Source organism: Pipistrellus kuhlii, unplaced genomic scaffold, assembly GCF_014108245.1.
Source record: "Pipistrellus kuhlii isolate mPipKuh1 unplaced genomic scaffold, mPipKuh1.p scaffold_m20_p_20, whole genome shotgun sequence".
Lineage (NCBI taxonomy): Eukaryota > Metazoa > Chordata > Mammalia > Chiroptera > Vespertilionidae > Pipistrellus > Pipistrellus kuhlii.
This window is the reverse complement of record NW_023425516.1, coordinates 3,502,280-3,522,797: the sequence shown is the minus strand read 5'-3', so window position 1 is coordinate 3,522,797 and position 20,518 is coordinate 3,502,280. Positions and strand designations below refer to the sequence as shown.

The 20,518-nt window shown below is 38.0% G+C and overlaps 1 protein-coding gene across 4 annotated transcripts in view; it reads right to left on the bottom strand.

Moving 5' to 3' along the window:
- Positions 1–20,518, bottom strand: part of MED13L (mediator complex subunit 13L) — a 252,149-nt gene that overhangs the window by 32,170 nt on the left and 199,461 nt on the right. For all 4 annotated transcript variants that reach the window (XM_045585405.1, XM_036449257.2, XM_036449260.2 and 1 more), the window contains 8 exons: positions 19,292–19,396; positions 15,225–15,953; positions 13,416–13,641; positions 12,314–12,419; positions 11,877–12,001; positions 7,170–7,269; positions 3,195–3,415; positions 2,710–2,915 (listed from right to left, as the gene is read on the bottom strand). In XM_045585405.1, coding sequence (XP_045441361.1) covers positions 2,710–2,915; positions 3,195–3,415; positions 7,170–7,269; positions 11,877–12,001; positions 12,314–12,419; positions 13,416–13,641; positions 15,225–15,953; positions 19,292–19,396 — 1,818 coding nt within the window. The remainder of the gene's footprint in view (positions 1–2,709; positions 2,916–3,194; positions 3,416–7,169; positions 7,270–11,876; positions 12,002–12,313; positions 12,420–13,415; positions 13,642–15,224; positions 15,954–19,291; positions 19,397–20,518) is intronic.

Genomic DNA, 20,518 nt, shown 5'->3' with positions numbered 1-20,518 from the left:
CCATAGGATGGAATTTCCATCTAATTTGCAATTACATTTTTGTCATTTTTTGAAATTGAAAATCTGCCAACATACTTGTTCTCTGAGGCTATAATCTATATATGATTCTAAAGTAGTTATAATCAAATGCACAAGAAAATTTAACATTTTCCTAACTTTCAAAATGCAGCCCTATCTAGGCTTGCATTTTATTAGTAATGTGTGACCATGAGGGAATTCTATTTTAGGAAACCCATTGGCTGGAACTACACTACAGTTAATAAAAATATTACATATACTGCTAAGAGGCCTTAGTATTAATTAGGTGACTGCACAGAAGTACACATATTGTATTATAATTCCCAAACTTGTAAGATTTCTGTGGGATGGAAGGTGATTCTAATTCACTTATTAATTTCAAAATGCTATGCATTACCTATAGCACAATTATTTTTAGTTCCCAGAGACTTGAATGCATTTCGCTATTTTCTCATAAGCAGTGACTTCTTTTTCAAATAGCCACATAGCAAACAAAATATCTGCAATGTTCTACTGTTTTATTACTGCAGAAAATTTTCTTGATGAACATTCTTATAGATATATGTAAATCAGCATATGAGGCCATTCTTTCCAATTAGAAAAGAACACAGATTTTTTTTAGTGCTTAGTATTCTTTTTAAATCTATTAATAATGTACTTAAACTAATGTTCCTTCAATAAACTACATATTCATTCACTTATAATTTGAAAGAAAAATATCACAAAGTAATGGCTCTTCAAATAATTTTCTTGTGATTTTTAATTAGCTATGCCTAAACGACCAGCCTGCAAATCTAAATCAGGAACTGTAAAGATATTTTAAATTAGAGGCACATTGATATCTTTGAATACAGATTTTAAAAAAATGACCCAGAAACCTTGATTAGCAATCATTGCTATCTCAGAACCAAAATAACGTGTATAATAATGATTTTTAGTGTAATTGGACTCCTTACAAATTTTTCTAGTTCAACTAAACCCTAAAATTATAATACTATGCAGTTCAGATCAGAAAAAGAGAAAGAAAAAAAAAAAGCTATGACTATTAACTGAAACCTAAATAATTAAATTGCTCCCTAGGAAGTAAGAAAGTATTCTCCTGCATAGTAACCTGATTTCTCCCAGTCAATAAAAATGAACTGAGTACCAACCCTATGCTAAATACTAGATATTCCACAATGAAAAAGAGAAAGAAAAGCTAGCTCACAACAAGTGTGACAGGCATCATGCAAATAAGTGCTGGTGTGCTGAGTGTGAGGTGTGTGTGGGGTGTGTGTGTGTGGGTGTGTGTGTGTGGGGTGTGTGTGTGTGTGTGTGTGTGTGTGTAGAGGGGGTAGTAATGGGAGAGGTCCAGAGTGATGGAGACCACAGCAGGATTTCGCAAAGCTCAGAATTGAGTTTTCCAATAAGGTAGGCACTAGCCCCATGTGCTAAATTTAAATTAACTTAAATAAAATTAAAAATTCAATCTTGATCTCAAATAATCACATTTCAAATGGGACATAGCTACAGCATGAGAACAGTAGATGCCATATTAGAAGAAAAGATAGAAAACATTTCATCATAGCAAAGTCTATGAACAGCATCAACAGTGCCAAGACTTTTGCTTTACTATGGTAGTCTATTTCATCCCTATATTGCTTATTTGGTATTGATAGAAATTTGAGCTTGTAGCATTTTATTTTATAGCATTGAAATTATTGTATTAAGAAATTATTCATCATACAGGAAACTGATTGATTGTACATTGTTGATTTAAGTAATATTTTCTGGATAGTATGAAACATGCCCAAGCTACAAGCACCTTTTCCTTCCCCATACCACATCACCATTCTTTTGCTACTTTCTCTTATGATGTGGGTCAATGATAAAGATATTGCCTATGTTAATACTTTGTTTTAAAGGGCCGTAAGTAAACATATTTAAAAATCATCAGTTTATATAAACAAAGCATTACCATCATCCCCAAAATTATCACTACTCCAATCTAGTGTTTGATTCTGTGATAAACAATAATTTGACATTGAATGAGCATGAACACCATGATTCTCCAGACCCGTGGTTCCCCACCTTTCTTTGGCCATGCCTCTCCTAAGCATCTCTAAAATCCTGATGCCTCCCCCGTGACTATCATCCTAATAATTAAAAAAGTGAGCTCCTATTTATGTGGAGGAAGCCTAAAAGGCCCTTCACTTGGTCTAAAAAAGCTTCCAAAGAACATGGCATCCATGAAAAAAGAAAAGATGAAAAGATAGCTGAAGTACTGAGGAAGAAATAACTAAAAAATTGTTTAAAAAAATAATATGAAGTGATATTAAAAATAGCAGTTTCAAAACATAATAGAGAAGTGAAATGCATAAATATGTCGCAATACATATATTTATATACTGTTCGTGAGGCCCCTAGAACCCTAAGAAATGCAAAAAATTCACTGTCAATAACCCATTCTCGAATTACCCCTTTAAAAATCAAATTTCCTCCCTGTGGGGCATGTGCCCCACACGTTGGGAACCACTGCTCTATACAAGTAACCTAAATTTTTCCATGTACATAAAATTTGCCTTAGAAAATAATGTACATTTTCAACACAAAATAATGTGCCCCAAAACATGAATGGCCAATAAAAGCTTCAAATCATATTCTACTGTCATGATTTCAAATAAATATTTAGTTGATATAAAAGTCACATACTTGTAGCCATCTCTAACAAAAGTGGCTGCAGGGGGCATGGGCAGTTGTTCAATTTTAGGAGGGATTGCCCACGAAGGCCGAAACTGACAGGAATCAGGTATCTTCAGAGGTAGCAGGCATTGGCTCGGCAACATCTTCAGTGGAGCAAACATGGAGGATCCCACAAAAGGTTGAAAAGTTGAAACTTTGTGCACATATGAAAAGTCCTGTAACGAAAAAGTGAGGTTGGCGATAATGTTGGTAAATGACTTAGTACACAACACAGTAGTGACAAAAACTATTGTAATTCAATATTTCTCGTCTGATCAGTAGGAAATGCTAATACCAAAGTTTTATAAATTAACCAAAAGACACTGTAATTTTCTCATGATCCAATTCAGAGGATTGTTAGAAACATATGTACATTTGGCATAAAGACAGTATTATTTTAAAGACAATGCAGCAAATCCACTTGAAAACCACTCTGCTTGGGAATTGGCAGTTACCTTTATTTCCTCTGGCTTGGGGCTTCCTAAGCCATCTTCCACTTCCATCTTGAATTCGGTGAGTTGTGTTGAAACCATACTGACCATAGGACTCTCCATCATGCCTAATGCTGTCACTGTCTCTGAGCTGACCCCGTCTTTATAGCTCATCACAGGAGAAAACGCAGGGTGCTGCTCCAAAGAAGGGGGGGTGGGGAACATCCTTTGCAGGTCTGCAACTGCTAAAAACACAACACAAAGATACAAACCATTTTTTTTAACCGGCAGGACTGAAAAAGCAAATCCAAGTTCATAACCAGATCAGTTACACAACAGAATATGAATAATGAAGTCTCTGAGAAAAAGGCCATAAGCCTCCTGGAACTTCATCACTATCCTCTTGATCCTTCAGGATTTGGCCTCACATTTAATTAAGGGAGCAGAAGTCCACAACATTTTCCCCCAACAACTGATTCCTTGAGAAGCCTAAGAAGCTGGAAGCAATTAGATGGAGTAACCACTGTATTAAAAGTTCTATTGCTATTTTAAGTATATATGACATATTTCAGAATTATAATTGTTATGCAGCAAATTTTACATAAAAAAATCCATCAAGCATTTATGTTAAAGAAAAGTTGCCTAAGCTATAATGATGACTTATATGTAGTAGGGTTACTTAGCTAGTTTTTGACATATCTGCAACACTCACTGCTCTTTGAGAAAATGATTCCACACTCTCTTTCCAAATTGACATAAAATGAAACTTCAGTTAAGATTAATAAACCTACCTAGAACCAAAGACAACTTACTGAGAATTAACTTTTTAAAAACTATCTTTCAAGAAATGCTTAGAACCAATCATTTAAAAAATCATTTTATTATACCTGAGATTAACCAACATCAACAGTGGCTCATTAAGGCACTGTTTCTTTCTTTCTTTTTTTCTTACTATACATTTCCAATTTATTTGTTCTAATCACTACTTTTCAGTTTACAGTATTTTCTGTCTTTCCTGATGGTTTCTAAAAGTTTGTAAAAAAAAAATTAGTTTTATAAAAACTATTTTTTCCAAGTACAGAGTAGTTAAATAAAAGTTACTTAAGAAGTTAAGTAAACAAAATCATAGGAGCAGACCAACCAGAATTTAAAATTTATCAATATTCTCTGGCATTAGTCATATTTAACTTTGATACAATCATCACAAGCAATAACTTATAAAGTTAAAAAGTTTTACAAATAATGTATCAAAATCAAATATGTGTTTCTAATATGCATTAGTAGAACTAAACAAAAGTAGAAACTTAATTTTTTTTTAAAACAAATCTTTATTGTTGAAAGTATTGCATATGTCCCCACCCCCCATTACCCTCTTCTCTCTTCTCCCCCACAAGCCTTTTTAAAGTATGAATAAATGGAATGAAAACACAAGTTGTGGTTGTGAAGTCTGGCCACTAGGGTGTGCCCTGTACAGCAAATTCATTTACTAATCTGGAGCAACATTGATTTGGAATGGCATCTGATACCCCAATTTCCAGTCACATTGCTCTTTCTAGCAACCTCAACATTTTATGGGGCAAATAGTAGCTACTATGAATAAACTAAGATGTGACTTTTAGCTCTGAATAAGAAAATAACAAAGCATAACTGTACCATACTGTTCCCTGGGCTAGAGTCTAAAGCACAGCTGTCTAAAGTAGTAGTGGGCTGGGTTCCACAACCCAGGTGCTCCCAGCACAGCACTGGTATGCTCAGCTCACTTCCTTTCTTGGGACCAATGCTCTTTCATCTAAAAAGGAAGGCTTGATTAAATGTGTGACTCTCACCAGGCTTTCTGTCATTCCTGAATGGGGGGAGGGGAAAGCCTCCAACATATGGAGGAAGAAAAAAAAGGTGAGAACCTCTGGATTCAATCATCTTTACCATGTTTCCTAGCTAAACAATTATATAATTCTAAATAATTTACCCTTTCTAGGCCTTGGGTACTTAACTTGATATATTAAACTAGACCTAGTTGTTACTGGGTATTGCTTTCCGCATTATTACAATCAAATGAATAATTATGTACCTATACTTTCTAACATAGGACCTGCTGGCCACATGCGGCCACAGAGCACTCAAAATGGGACTTGTCCAAACTGAGATTGCTTATGTGTTGAATATAACCAAGTTCCAAGAGTTAGTACAAAAAAATAAAAGGAAAATAGCTCATTATCTTTTTACTTGTAAAAATGACAATTTTTAGATATTGCCATTATTTAATATATATTATTAAAATTAATTTCATACGGTGGTTTTTTGCTTTTTTTCTGTAACTACCAGAAAATTTACAATTATTTATATGGATCTCATTTGTGGAAACTCTGCATTTCTATTGGATGAAGCTGTTCAAGACATTAAATGTTATGTCTGTCTTTTCAGCTCAATCCTCCTATATAATTAAGAGTTAATATACTAATTAGACCAGATAATGGAATGACCTTCTGGAACAACCAGTGGGTGGGGGGTGGAGCCAAGGGGCCATGAGGCAGCTGGGGCTGCAAGGGCCTACCCTTGCACGAATTTCATGCATGGGGCCTCTAGTGTATAATAAAGCTACTGCAGAGATGAGAACTTCTTGCCATATCATTTTCATTGTCATGTCTTGGGAGGAAATATGTGTGTATGTCCACACACACATACTTCGTACACATTAAAACTATCTTCTTGACTCATATACCTGTATTTTCCTGATACTAATATATTTGCTACATTTCAAATTCATTAATTTTTGTAAATATACTTTTTCATAAAAGATTGAGTAGCTTCCTTTTAAAACAATCTCATTTTGAATAGAAATAAGGGAAGGAAAAAGTGTATACCATATACTTTATTAACTGGGCAAGACACTAACCAGCAGGATGGTTTGTGACTGAATAATCTTGGACAAGTTATTAGACATGTTAACATGTAACATCACTATGTATTACTTAATGTCAAAAAGGCAGAGAATTAACTGGTTCAACACAACGGGGGAAAATTCACTCATTTGACCTACTGCATATGTATCTGCTTTAATACTGGTCCTTTTAATCTGTGAGTTCCATGTTTGTAAAATTCTGCAGTGCAGAGTAATAAAAAAAGAAAAATGTTTAATTAAAAAAACTACAGCAACTGGCTGGCTATCATTATTCACTTCCATACATGTCATGCTTGAAAAAGCTTTGCATATTTTAAAAAGCCACGGAACCATTAAAGCTGTCAAAATCCAATCTCTGTATACTTCATACTTCCACATTTGAGTAAATCAGTTCTACATTTATAGGTTCATAAAACTTTTTGACTCATCCCTATGACATGGTGGTTTTTCCCCTCAATTTGTTCTCATTACGGCTGAAGTTAATGAGAAGGTATTACAGAATGATTTGCAATGGAATTGTGTTCCTGCTGCAGTGTCCACACAGCTACCCTGACTTTCTTTTCTCTTGTAGAGTAATGTGTTTTCTCGGGGCAAAGAAGAACTAGAAGAAAGGAAGCTTTTCTTCTAGTCAGCTTAGATAATAAAGCTAGTTGATCTCAAAAGGAAGCACAAAACTTCACTATGAATCAGAAAAAGAACCACAGAAAACAAACAGTATTCCTTATTCTCATGTGAATTAAATTTCTGAAAATTGAAACATTTTACACAAGTGTTTACAGTTGGGAATTGCTCTGAAAATCACCCTGCAGCATTTATCCTACTAGGAAAGGGCTACTTGAAAAACAAACCTAGAACATGTTTTTCCACATTTTAAACCATAAAAGTTAATTCTTAATTTGAAAACAAAGAGCAAATTTTTAGTAAGATGGACACTTAGCTACCTGCCATCTTAGAAATGCCAACTTATACAAGTTTAAATCATAATTAGTATTTTTTAAACAGAAATAAAAAAGGAGGGGGATCTCAACTAAGGCACTGCTGGGTGTGACAACATTACATGTACGGTGTGAGTAGTGAGCCAAAGCTCAATCTTTTCTTACTTGGTGCATAATGAACAGCAGCTCTTCCATCCTTCCCAAGAGGTCGGTCTTCAGTCCCAACCGTTGGCATTTTTGATGAACGAAGTGCAGGTGATGCGGCCTAAGAACAGAAAAGATGCCTCTTTATTAAGTGTTCACCACTAGAAACACCAGCAGACGGTGAAACAAAGGGGTGGCTTCAAGCTCATCAAGTATGAGAAATGGAGTGAGGAGTCTTTTCATGGATCTGGTGAGGGCAGATTGTGCCATCAAAGCAGAGCCTGCAGACCTTAAGCAAATCTTCCCTCCCAGGTCATTAGAGACATAGTTTCAGGAACACAATAATTACATTAGGCTGGTGCCTCTAAGTAGTAATTGGCTATCAGTCTGGTTTTCCTTCTGTTTGGAAGAAAGCAGCTAAAAGAGATTATCTCAATTCCCTCCCCCCCAACGATTATTCTTTTATTTTTCAAAACACACACACACACACACACACACACACACACACACTATTTCTTTTGGTGTGCTTTTTTTAATCCTCACCTGAGGATGTTGTTTTCCATTGATTTTCAGACAAAGTGGAAGGATGTGGGTAGGAAAGGAGAGAAGAGAGAGAGAGAAGAGAGAGAAGAGAGAGAAGAGAGAGAAGAGAGAGAAGAGAGAGAGAAGAGAGAGAGAGAGAGAGAGAGAGAGAGAGAGAGAGAGAGAGAGAGAGAGACACACACAAAGAAAGAGAGAGAGAAAGACAGAGAAACATTGACGTAAGAGATACACATGGATTGGTTGCCTCCCGCACACACTCCGACCAGGGCTGGCCTGGAACCCACAACTGAGGTACAGGCCCTTGATTGGGAATCAAACCCAAGACCCTTTGGTCCACAGGCTGACCCTCTTAACAACTGAGTCAAATCTACCAGGGCTATATCTACTTAATCTACCTAATAAAAGAGTAACATGCTAATTGATCATACCTTCAAGACACCACAGCCAATCAGGACTGGGTATGCAAATTAACACAATAGAGATGTCAGATTAATTTGCATAGGCAGGCGCCAAGCAGCCAGGAACGAGGCAGGATGCTTGCATCATTGTCATGACGATGACACAGGCGTTCCACATCACCCCAGCCACTCCGGGCCTCTGGGCATCATAGGAAGGCAGAAAGGTGGCTCCAGCCAGAGTGAAGGCAGCACTGGCAGCCAGGGGAAGGAAGGTCCATTCTTGCACAAATCTTTTGCGTCGGGCTTCTAAATGTAAACACTGAGTGGCCAGATTATTATAATCTCCGAATGCATAAAAATCTGGCCACTCAGAGTGTGTGTGTGTGTGTGTGTGTGTGTGTGTGTGTGTGTGTGTATTAGAGGCCTGGTGCATGAATTTGTGCATGGGTGGGGTCCAGGCCAGCCTGACCAGGGGGAGGGGACATGGGTGGTTGGCCAGCCTGCCTACTGGTCAAACTCCTGATTGAGAAGACAATTTGCATATTAGCTTTTTATTATATAAGATCTACACTGAGTGGCCAGATTATTTTGCATTCGGAGATGATAATAATCTGGCCACTAAGTGTATATTTCAATATCAGAGAGTTGAAGTATAAGATTAAATTCAAAGACATTTGAGGTGAAGACTTAAACAACAGCCTCCCAATTCCAGATACTAGGTAAAGTGAATTAGCAAAATGATTTAGATAAACTGATGACTTTATTCAATGCCAGGGTAGAAATTAAAAGTAGAAAAAATCGTATCAGAGAAATAAAAATGATATTAAAAATGTCAGCTCTCCTTTGTATAGTGACATTACTAAGAATATATTTAAGAAACAAAGTGAACATTACTTCACTTAGTTCAACAGTCATTCCTAACCGATACAGAAAATAAGCAAATGGCTCACAATCACTAGGGAACGTGGATGCAAACAGTGCTGGGCTATTTCTCAATGCTTGCCTTTTTTTCTTTTCTTCTTCCTTTCTACTTTTTTTTTTTTTTTTTAATTCCTTTTATTTTCATTCTTCATTCCCACCATCACCAGCAAAATATCTAACCTAACCCTCAGGATCATTAAAACCATTGTAGGCAATTCTTGGCTTTAGAGAGATCATCAAGTTAAAAAAGGATCTCCCATGCCTGGATCAACACTAAGAAATTGAGTCATTTCTTCTAAAGAAAGTGTGCCACTCTGCCATGACCTTTTCCCGTCATGCACCCATGGCTTGAATTCCGATTCTCATGTGTTAGGTTGATGAAAACCAGCACTCACTTCTACTGGTCAGTTCCACTCTCAGCAGCCTTCAGAGGAACATATTACTGATAGAGTTCAAAGTCCATAGCACTAAGCATGGCCAAATCCTTCCTAGCCCCATCAATCTTTATCCCATTCAGAAAACAGACCAATGGAATGGCCTGTTCATTATCCCCCAAAGCCCAGCCAATTCATTCCTGTTGTGTAATCAAGGTGCATTCCAGTAATGCGCCTAGTAATCCTCCCCCACCTCCTACTGGCCCAATCTTTTCACATTTCAAGTCATATCAGTTCCTCAAGGGCATTATAATCTCACTAGACACCTGCTGCATGAATTTGTGCACAAGTGGGGTCCAGCCAACATGCCCTGCTGGGGGCTGATTGGGGCTGGGCCAGCAAGAGGAAGGGAATGCAGGAGGTTAGCTGGCTGGCCCTACTCCCTGATTGGGGTTGGGAGGCTGATCAGGGTAGGGCCAGTTGGGGGGAGAATATGTGGGCCGATCAGGGTGGGAGGGGCCAATTGAGGGTGGGCTGGCCAGTGGGAGAGGCCACAGGAGGTTGGGGGAGATAAGGGACAAGACCGGCCAGGGAGAGGAGCTGCAGACCAATAGGGGTGTGAGAGTCCAATCAAGGGCAGGTGGGAGGGACCGATCAGGGCCAGCTGAGGGGAGGGGCTGAGGGAGGATGGCCAGCTGGCCCCACCCCTGATCAGGCCAGTTGGCCAGCCACAGTGGGTATCATAGTGACTGGTTGTTACCGTGTTCTGGTTGCTGGTTTTTTTTTTGTTTTTTTTTTAATATATATATATATATATAGATACTAAAGAGGGAATATGCTAATTGACCATCATGCCATCACAAAGATGGTGGTGCCCACAGTCACAAGATGACAGCACCCAGTCCTCTCAGCCCTGCCAAGGCAGCGGGTGTGTGGCACAGCCAGGCCCAGCTCCAGGTGGTCCTGCCTCTCTGCATGCCTGCTTCTGGAATCCCCCAGTCCCTCAACCTCCCCGGCCCCCCACCAGCTGCTCAGAGCTGGCCCAAGGTGCAAGTAAGCCTTGGATGGTGGCTGCCCAAGGCTCAGGTAACCAGGGCTGTCCGAAACTTGCACTGCTGTTAGTGGCAGCAGCAAAAAGTTGGGATGGGGTGTTGCCTCTTGCCCTTGAGGGCTCCCGGACTATGAGAGTGGGCAGGACAGGCTAAGGGCCCCTCCAGTGCATAATATTCATGCTCCGGCCCTCCAATATATAGATAATCTTCAAAGTACTTATAATACTAACTAGAGGCCTGGTGCACAAAATTCGTGCAAAGGAAGGGGTGGGGAAGAGTTTCTCAGCCCAGCTTGCACCCTCTTGCAATTCAGGACCCCTCTGAGAATGTCTGCCTGCCAGTTTAGGCCCAATCCCTGCAGTTGGACATCTCTCTTGCAATCCAGGACTGCTCACCCCTAACTGGTCGCCTGTGTGTGTCTCACAGTGACCAATCATTCTGGTCTTTCCACCCTTATAGTCACTTAGGCTTTTAAATGTGGATGTGGATGGTGTATAATACCTGTTAATCAGAAACATTTTATTTTAAAGTGAGAAAGGGTTTTAGAAATATGATTCCTATTTAATCTTTAATTCTTCAGTTAAATACTGCTTGCTTGTCACTTTGTACTTGAATGTCCAGCATCTTTAGATTTGGGTTAATTACTCCTCTCATAGCAATAAGTATAATTTTTATTTATATACTATTTCTCCTAAAGTCTGTGGGTATGTCAAGTATAAGCAGGGTATAATATTTGTAACTTCAAGTTGCTGACACAGGGAACTAATCTTCAAATGATTAACAAATATGTAAAACATATGGATGGGAAGAAAGATAAATACATGAATAGAAGAATAATAAACTGATTTCCTGAAGAGCAAGCCTACCTTACTAATCTCTAGGCACCCCAGAAATAACAGCATTTCTATTTGCCCAAACACACAGAGCTGGTTTGGAGGACAAGGACACAAACTTCCCGACTCAGGTCAGCTATTCTCCAAAGAATTGTAATTCTTATCTGTCACTTTAATCACATAATGTCTAGTATTATTTAACTTCCATGTGCATAAATTCTACTTCCCTACTATGATACCATCATCTTAAAAGGTATAGACTATTCTTATGTATCAAAATGTAGAGCTAAAGGAACTACATAATACTTTTTTATTAGTCTTAAGATATCTAAAAGGATTTTAAAAAACAAATGTAAAATATTTTAGTATTTACACCAGGAATAACATTAATGAAAAAAAAAGACATCAACAAGCAAAACCCAAGGAATGTTACAGACTAATAACTTTTCGAATCCTTTTAAAGTACACAAGTATTTTTTAAGAACATTCAAGAACCTGGACTAAAAACCCCCAAGTTCAGCAAGCTAATTATAAAGAAATACTGAGACACCCGCATAAATCCTTCCATTTAGGGAAATTTTTGTTTGTGTAGCTATGTCAGACTCACCCCAAGTTCGTCGTCATCAGAATTATCAAAGATGTTGTCTAAGTCATGCAGGGAAGGTGCCAAATCTGTCACCTGCGTAAGGCTACTGGAGCCAGCTCTGCCAGCAGCATTATCTTGCCGGACATCTATGGGAAAGGAGACAAAATAAACAGATGAGCATCTTCATTAAGGAAGAAAAAATGAGGAGAGGACATGGATCTCAATGAGCAACACCTGCCTGTGAACGTTTCCCTGTGTTCAGTTAAATTTAGAGACAATTATTTCCTAATATGTTTATCAGTTTTGAAAGGAACTGAAAAACAAACTATAAAAAATATATTAAAGATGAGATCAAATTATTGCTATTACTATAAGAATATAATTTGAAATTGAGAAGCATCTCCCTCGCATTTTATTTTAGCAACAATCCAAGTGAGGCAAATAATCATTGTACACACCTGTTTTAGTAGCAGAACTGAAAATAGACATGGCATTTTTCCCATCAGGCACCGGCGTGGAATGACCTGGTGTAGTGACATCCTTGGTACCAAATCCATCCTCTGACTGTGTAATAAATTCAGCCAAACAAAACACATGAACACCAACCCAAAGTGTGGAAGATGAGGGAGAACACAAAGAATTAGAGGGTAGAATGGAACTTGTTATGAGCACAAGTATGATAAACCATGGTCTATGCAACCAAAAGAAATAAAAGATATGTCCTTTCCCCTGAATTTAAACAGAACCCAAACTCCCGTACTTTCCTCTCAATCCTATGGAGTATTCTGAGTCAATCAGGGTTTTATGCCTAAATAGTACTGATGGCATTTGATTACAGACCTGCCATGGTGTTACAAGCTGCCTTTAATAAATTTTGGATGCTGAATTATGGTTCAAGCTTTCTAGATATGGATATGTCTCTGTAAGGAATCTACAAGCAGTCCCCTGAATTATAGTGGCCTCCTTTAATTGTCTTACTTCCTCTATGCTCAAGAATACCTCTTTAAATGGTCTAGTATTTTACAATGTTTTAACATTTAAGGCTAAAGACAGCTGATACACCCAGTACTCATTTTCATGACAATGAAACAGTATAATCAATACTGACACAATCCAAGAGTGATGTTAATATTAATTCAGAAGAGATACAGGTAAAGCGCTTGGCACAGTAATCACAGTAAGCGCATAATAAACAGTAGGATTGTTATCAACGTTTTTTTTCTTGAATTTTGGGTATTTTGGAATCATAATTAAAAGAAATAAACAGGGAGCATAGGCCAACAAGAATTAGCATATGAGAGGAAACATGCGCTGTACAAGCTATAGCCTGGAAAATATGAGGCTTCATTTATGTTCGGCTGACTTTTCAACAAAGGTGAGCCATGACATAAAAGGGAACAATACGCTGTTCAATACGATAGTACCAAGAGCATGAGTATGGGGACAGAGCAATCAGGCAAGACTATCTCAAACATTCTAACTCAAAAGTTCTCCCACACATGCTGTGCTGACAAAGATCAAACCCACACCACATGGAACTCTCTCCACGTTAAATGGTACCTTATTCTTTTTCAGGGAATCTTTTTCCGTCCCTTGTTTGCATTTCTTGTTTGCTGTAAAGATGTATTTTATGTCACCGTCCTCAAAGGTATATGGGTCATTGACTTCTCCCAAACTGTCTCCAGGTTGTTGTGATAGAGGCAATGGGTCAAGGAAGTGGAGTGGCTGCATCTGGGGCTGCTTGTCGTGCCAGATTTTAAACCGTTTATTAGGTTGTGCTAAGAGTCTAAAAAGGGAAAATAAATGACACGTTAGGCTAGGCAAGATAAAATAAAAATGATGTTTTTAAAAGAAAAGCACTAATTATTTAAAGCATTTGTAAAGCTTACACTGAAATTAAAATTAATTCATCTACATAGTGAATTTCTTTTAATGACTGTATTCACAATTAAATAAAACTTAGTAGCCTTTGTCAGAATATATATTTTTGTCTCTGATTCCATGGATTCCACTTAAGAGCACAGATGGGCTCATGACAGACTATCTAAGTTCAAATTTCAAGTGTGTCATTTACTAACTGCACGACCCTAGTTTCTTTCTCATCTATGAAGTTAAGGTAGTAACATGAAGATTAAATGAGATAATCTGTGTAAACTGTTAAGAATCAAGGGTAGCTCAAAAACACTAGAAATGTTAAGTATTATTACTAGACACATAATACATAACTATTATATACAAATTGTTTCTTAAAAGTGTCAAGAGCCCTGGCCAGGTGGCTCAGTTGGTTAGAGTGTTGTCCTGTACACCAAATGGTGGCAGGTTCCTTTCCCGGTAAGAATACATACCCAGGCTGTGGTTGGGATGTATTTATATGAGAGGCAATTGGTCAAAGTTTCTTTCTCACATCGATGTTTTTCTCTCTCTCAAAAAATCAATAAAAGCATATCTTGTCCTAGACATTTTGGTTCAGTGGATAGAGTGTCAGCCCGCAGATTGAAGGGTTCTATATCCGATTCTGGTCAAGGGCACATGCCCAGGATGTGGGCTCAATCCCCAGGTAGGGGCATGCAGGAGGCAGCTGATCAATGATTCTCTCATCACTGATGTTTCTCTCTCTCCCTCTCTGAAATCAATAAAATATATTTTTAAACACAAACAAAATACCCTTGAGTGAGGATCCTATATAATAAAGATGTAATATGCAAATTGACCCTCATGCCCTCACAAGATGGCTGCCTACATCCAGGCTGGCATGAGGGACCACCAGATGACTGAACAAAAAGACTACATGGGGTGACCACGCTGGCAGGGGGGAGAGTAAGAGGCGACCAGGCCAGCTTGGGGCAGTTAGGGGCGACCAGGTAGGTAGGCAAGCAATTAGGAGCCAACAGTCCAAGGTTGTGAGTTGGACATCCCATGAGGGGTCCCAGATTGGAGAGGGTGCAAGCTGAGCTGAAGGAAACCCCCTCTCCCCGTGTAAGAATTCCGTGTATCAAACCTCTAGTTTTTTTAATAAAGTGTCAAGAAACAAGAAGGTACTGACCATAGTAATGTAAGTCTCATAAAGCTACATTCTTTGATTAGTAACAGGACCAAAACAAAGTAATGCTAGTACATTAAATGCCAGAAGACCTTTATATGACAGCATGTTTACATAGTGACATGTGTGTTAAACCTCACAAATGACAAAACATTTGACTTTTAAACATTTTCCAAATGCAGAGTCTAAAATGATGAAGTAAAGCCTCTTTCATTTTGGATCTGAAAGTTTGCAGGGAGAGGGGAGGAGGAAAGCCTGATTCAGGGTTCTATGGCCTTTGCCCTTATTTAGGGGGGTGATCAGGTAGATAGCTCGGAGAGTCGTCTTACCTTTGCAATGCAGTGCTCTCTGAGTTTACCTCCATTTTGGCATCACACCTCTCACCCTGAAGCTCTGGAGGCCGGAACTCAACATCATCAATGGGCGGGAGACAAAAACTATGCCACCACTTATCTGATGACTCCGGGTTCGAGTGCCTAATCCCACAATATAAGGCTGTCTCGCTGACCTCTGCCATCAGAGGCAGTCTTTGGCCTACGAGGACAGTTCTGTCATCCAGAGTAGACAACTGCTGGAGTTCCATCCCATTTCCATAGAGGGCTGGATTCACAGGGACAGATGGTGGGTCCAGAGTCTCCGTTTCCTGACCTCGTGGCTGTGGGCTGAGTGTTGGCGGCAGAGGGGAAATAGGGGAATGAGGTGAATCCATAGGATTCAGATTCATTTGCTTGCTTGTGTTTCTGGAAGGCACGGCCATTTGCTTATCATACTTCCTACTGCTGGACACCTCTAAGGAGGAGTCTATCCCTGCCAACCCTAGCTTCTGCCCTGGTGTATCCTGTTCCATGCATAACTCTTCGGCCACAGAGGGCCTATGGTGAAATGGTATCAAGGGTCTTTTTTGCAACTTGTCTCCCTTTTCCTGTCTTTCTGTTGTTTTGTGCTTAGAAGAAGCAGGAGGTGGTAAAGATGAAGATGATGATGGTCCTGCATTGAACCCTGGTTGAGATATTGTGGGAGGTCGGTTGGTTCCTACGGCACGTTTTAAAAGTTTATGCCTGAAATGAGAATTAAAACAATGTCAACAAATACACAGATGAGAATGACTGCATCATTATAACATTACAAAAGAGATGCCTCTGATGAGGTTATGTCTTGTTAAGTACTCAGCAGATGCACTAATACACCAAAAAAGACTCTAAGTGTTAATTGTATTTTTAATGACTAAAAACTGCAAACACCCTGATGAAAAGCAATAAATCAACCACATACAAGTTAAGAAGAGATGGAATTATGAAACATAAACTCATACATTCCTAACCCCTACAAAATTACTGATTTGAAAAAATCTCCAAATCTTTCCAACTTGGTGAGAGTCTCTATTTATACTCCATCTTAAAAGTCAAAAGTTTTGAGATCATCTGCCAAAAGAAAACTTTTAATTTATATTTCACAGCACTTTACTAACTCCAATATAGAATGGTTTATAATAATAAATCAGGAATAAAATAACTATGCTACTCTCTCCCAAAATGTGAAACTAAGATAATAAGGGTGAATTCTAACCTTATACCTTAAACATACCTGAAACCTTATATGACACTATTATCTAAGAAAGAAGGGGAAAGATAACTTTGGATCTTACATAGGGTTAAAATGGACAGAAGTAAAAGGGCTGTTGTGAGTGAACACATATCCAAGTGCACATGAAGAATCAAGGCAGGAACAGCAAGTCTGCTCACATTCTTCCCAGCAAGGTGGCTCTGAGAAACTGTTCAGGAAGAACCCTAGATGATGCCAAGGTTTAATCTGTGCAACCAAGTTATATTGCAGGTCGTCCAGTTCCTCCCAATATATAAATCCCTCCCAGAGAGAAATGTAAGCTCTCCAGTAACTCTCTGAGGCCACTAGGGTGGCATTAAATTACTGCTGCATTGCACTCAATGATGCCCTAGTGGGCAGTAAAACGGATTTGTGTGGCATAATGGGATGGTTTAGTGGGACAGCAGGATGGCCACCCTGCCCCAAAAGGCCATTAAATAGAGTGAGGAGTAGGCCATCCCATAATGGGTCTGGTAATCCTGCAGTAGATAATCTGAAATGTCTTTGCTCCTCTAAAAAAAACAAAAATCCTGACTTTAAAGAAGGTTGTCTAACCATAAAGCTATTGTCAATAAGGCAAAAACTGTGCTTTGAGTCCCGAGGGCACAGTACTACAGTAAGAGATGAATGACTCATCTGAGAATATCTCAATGAAATCTTCTAAGGGTGCTTATTTTAAAACCAAAAGTCTTTTACATAAAACTTCTTGACTTGGATTTTCTCAAAGAGCATTTAACCACATCAGTCCTTTGATAGATATTTTATAGTAGCCTCTTCAAAGTAAGGGCTTTCTGCAAAGTGGATAATCTTATAAAGTCATATTTTTTCAATTATATTTAATGACTCAGTTACATTGTGAAATGGTTAGAATTAGGAATATGCCAGTAAGTAACAGACAAGTATTGCAAATTTCTGAACAGAAAGGGACCTCACTGAAGCAGGCAACAGGAAGATCAGCCTCAGAAGGCTAACTATATGGGTGGTCCAGTGGTGGGAAGGAACCAGAGGCAGGGCCAAACAGTGCTGAAACACATGGAGGCTAAAAGAATGAGGAAAGTAGAATGACATTACAATACACATTTCAAAGAAAGTCATTATAAAATGCAATGATAAAACTGATCTTGAAAATAAAGAAAAATAAATAAATGATGAAGTTTATATACTGAGAAGGGAAAATTGTCATAAAAATGACCACAATAGGGTACCTGATTTGGGAGGAAACAAACATGCCAATATAAGGAATATAAATGGCACCCCCAAAAAATATAAGACTAAAGTATACATGAGAAGCCAGGTCTGTAAATAAATATTTGGAAATCAATGGGCTGCAATCCATAACTATAAGGAAGACCTGAGGTATTTGAAGTTTTTGTGAGGAAATAGAACAGTATCTTCAGAGGACAAAAGAAAAGCGTTATTTGCTTATTTGAACTTCAGATAAAAATAATTCAAGGTAGTAAATAAAAATATGATATAAATCAGTAAAAGGGTTCTTTTTTATAGTGAAAGAAATGTAACATAAGGAAAATAGCAACAACAACAAAAAAAAAATGAAGGAACTAAATTAAATATACTAAAATTTACAGCCTACATGCTTTCTAAAGGTGAATTAAACCTGGGCTATGAGCTATTTAAAAACCAATTATTAGGAAAATACTTTATGTCACACAATTTACAATGGTCTAGAGACAAAAGTATTTAACTGGTATCGCACACCTTGCTCAGAGAGAGATCCTTTGATGAGCCAATAACTTTTTTAAAAACTTCCTCCTTGAAAAATCAATCATGGTTTTATTAGAATAATTTTAGAGTATCTCTCAACAGAAAGCTGACTACCAAGGCAGAGCTTGATAAAAAGGGAATCAGCTTAAGGGGAAATCAGACAGGTGCCAAAATTGTTGTGTAAGTGTGTACACACACACACACACACACACACACACACACACACCCCTTCCTCCTAAAGCCAATAAGCCAGTTCAATTTATGCCACAATAAGAGCCCCATTTAAACTAGAGAAACGAATGGCCATGTTCTAAATATACTTCTCTCTTCTAAACTTTCTATAAGTATGGAGCAATATCAAATGTGAAAATATATACTTTGGAAGCAAAGCCACTCTAAGCTACTCATTAAGTGAATAATCAACAGCACGGGTTCTAACAGTCAGTGAGCTGGGGTGGGGTAGGGAGAACAGTTAAGGCGAATATACATTTAATCAAGAACCTTAATAAAAACTCATGACACTATGATTCTTTATCACCACAAAAAGTGATAAGTCAAGGAAATATCCAAGAGGAGTGCAAAATCTTTCTACGGAAAAACAATTTGGGTTCCTATTCTAGTATCTTAATGAATGAGCAACACCTTAGGCGGGTTTTATAACAAATACCTGCCTCCGTCATCAAAAAAGTCAGCACCCACAAAACAAATTATCTATGGAATGTATATTTAATCCAAATTCTATTAACTCAAGACAACTTGTTTACTACTTATCTCTACTTTAAAATTGGAGTAGTTAAGTAAATTCATTTAAAGGGCAAGAGATTCTCTTGTCAAATAAATGCCTTTAGTTTTGACACAGCTGCCCTAAAAAATTCATGGGAGCAATTAAGTATCAGGGCCAGTTGTCTAAAAAAACTCTTTTCGAGACCTGACAATAAAACTATATCATCTACCTATAAGAAAAGACCTATCCTTTTCTTACTTACTAGAAGAGGAAGATTTAACAAAACTATGGAGAAGAAGGGGTCTGAGAAGACAGGTCAGACAACTGCTCTGCCTTTTCTCCACCCACCTAGAGCAAGAACAGCTGACTCTTTGGGTTGGATCCACAAAATCCCAAGTAGCAGGATTGTTAGCAGGCTCTTCTTCAAGAGTTGGAGTGGACACTTGGCTCCTCCTAAAAAAGATTAAAAATGTGAGCTGTGTAAGCATAATCTCTGGAGAAAAAAATGTTAAAAATATTTATACATTTTACATAGTAATGGTATCCTGCAAATAATAGTTCAGAGCAATCTAAGGTGGGGAGATGGACTGCTACTTGTTCTTTGCATCAGAAGAATCAGGATTCAAAATATATTTAAGCTTAAAACACATTTAAAATGGACAGTACACATAGCAATTAAAACACTATTTGGCACTATTCATTGTTACTTTTTAAAAAGTCGCCTAAATTGTGCAGAAATACCCTAAATTTTAAAAAATTATCTTTTCACAGCATCTGTGAATTATATGCACTCAGGCTGCTGAAATCGCCTTTATAACTCCTGTATTTGCTAGCAATTAAGGGAAGCATTCCATACTTGGAATGTGAACTAAAGACAATATTTCCTACACATCACTGACAATTGGTAGGAAAAGGAGATGCTAATTATTACATAGTGAAAATAAGACTAGGCCAAATTTTTTATCGCTGATTTTGCTACAGCTGACACTGCAAAGTGTTTTGATGATGGCTCTGCAAGGAATTATCTTGCTCTCCACCCTCTCCTGCCTTTCTGGGTGTCTTGTTACCTTGTTCTATGCTACTGATAGAGGGGACACTGTCTGTTAGAGTTGGTGGAGATAAAAGGTTAGTGGTAATAAAAAAGAAAAAAAAAAGGTAAATGAAAGGAAAAGAAAATGTTAACATGGAAATGGTCTAGGTATTGCAGATAAAAGGGAAATTATTATTCTACAGGAAAGGATCATTTTTAAGCGACTAGAGATAACTTTTGAATTCTAGGATGTGACATGATTTTTCATGGCAATTATTTTAGTTTATTTACTACATCTTCTTCAGCACCCTATTTTAGAACCAATTCATTGAGAAATAAATATATAGTATCGAATTAGCTAAAAGCTAGGTCCAAAGGACAAGTTTTACATCTGTCTATAAAGACTACATAGTAGTCACTAAAAAACATCTGACTTCTAAATGAATGGAGGTCTTAGTTTTGGCAAGAATGTCCATATTTATTCTATTCCAGAGAACCAAGGTTCATTTATTTACTTGTATCTGTTAATAAAGTGGACATCTCAA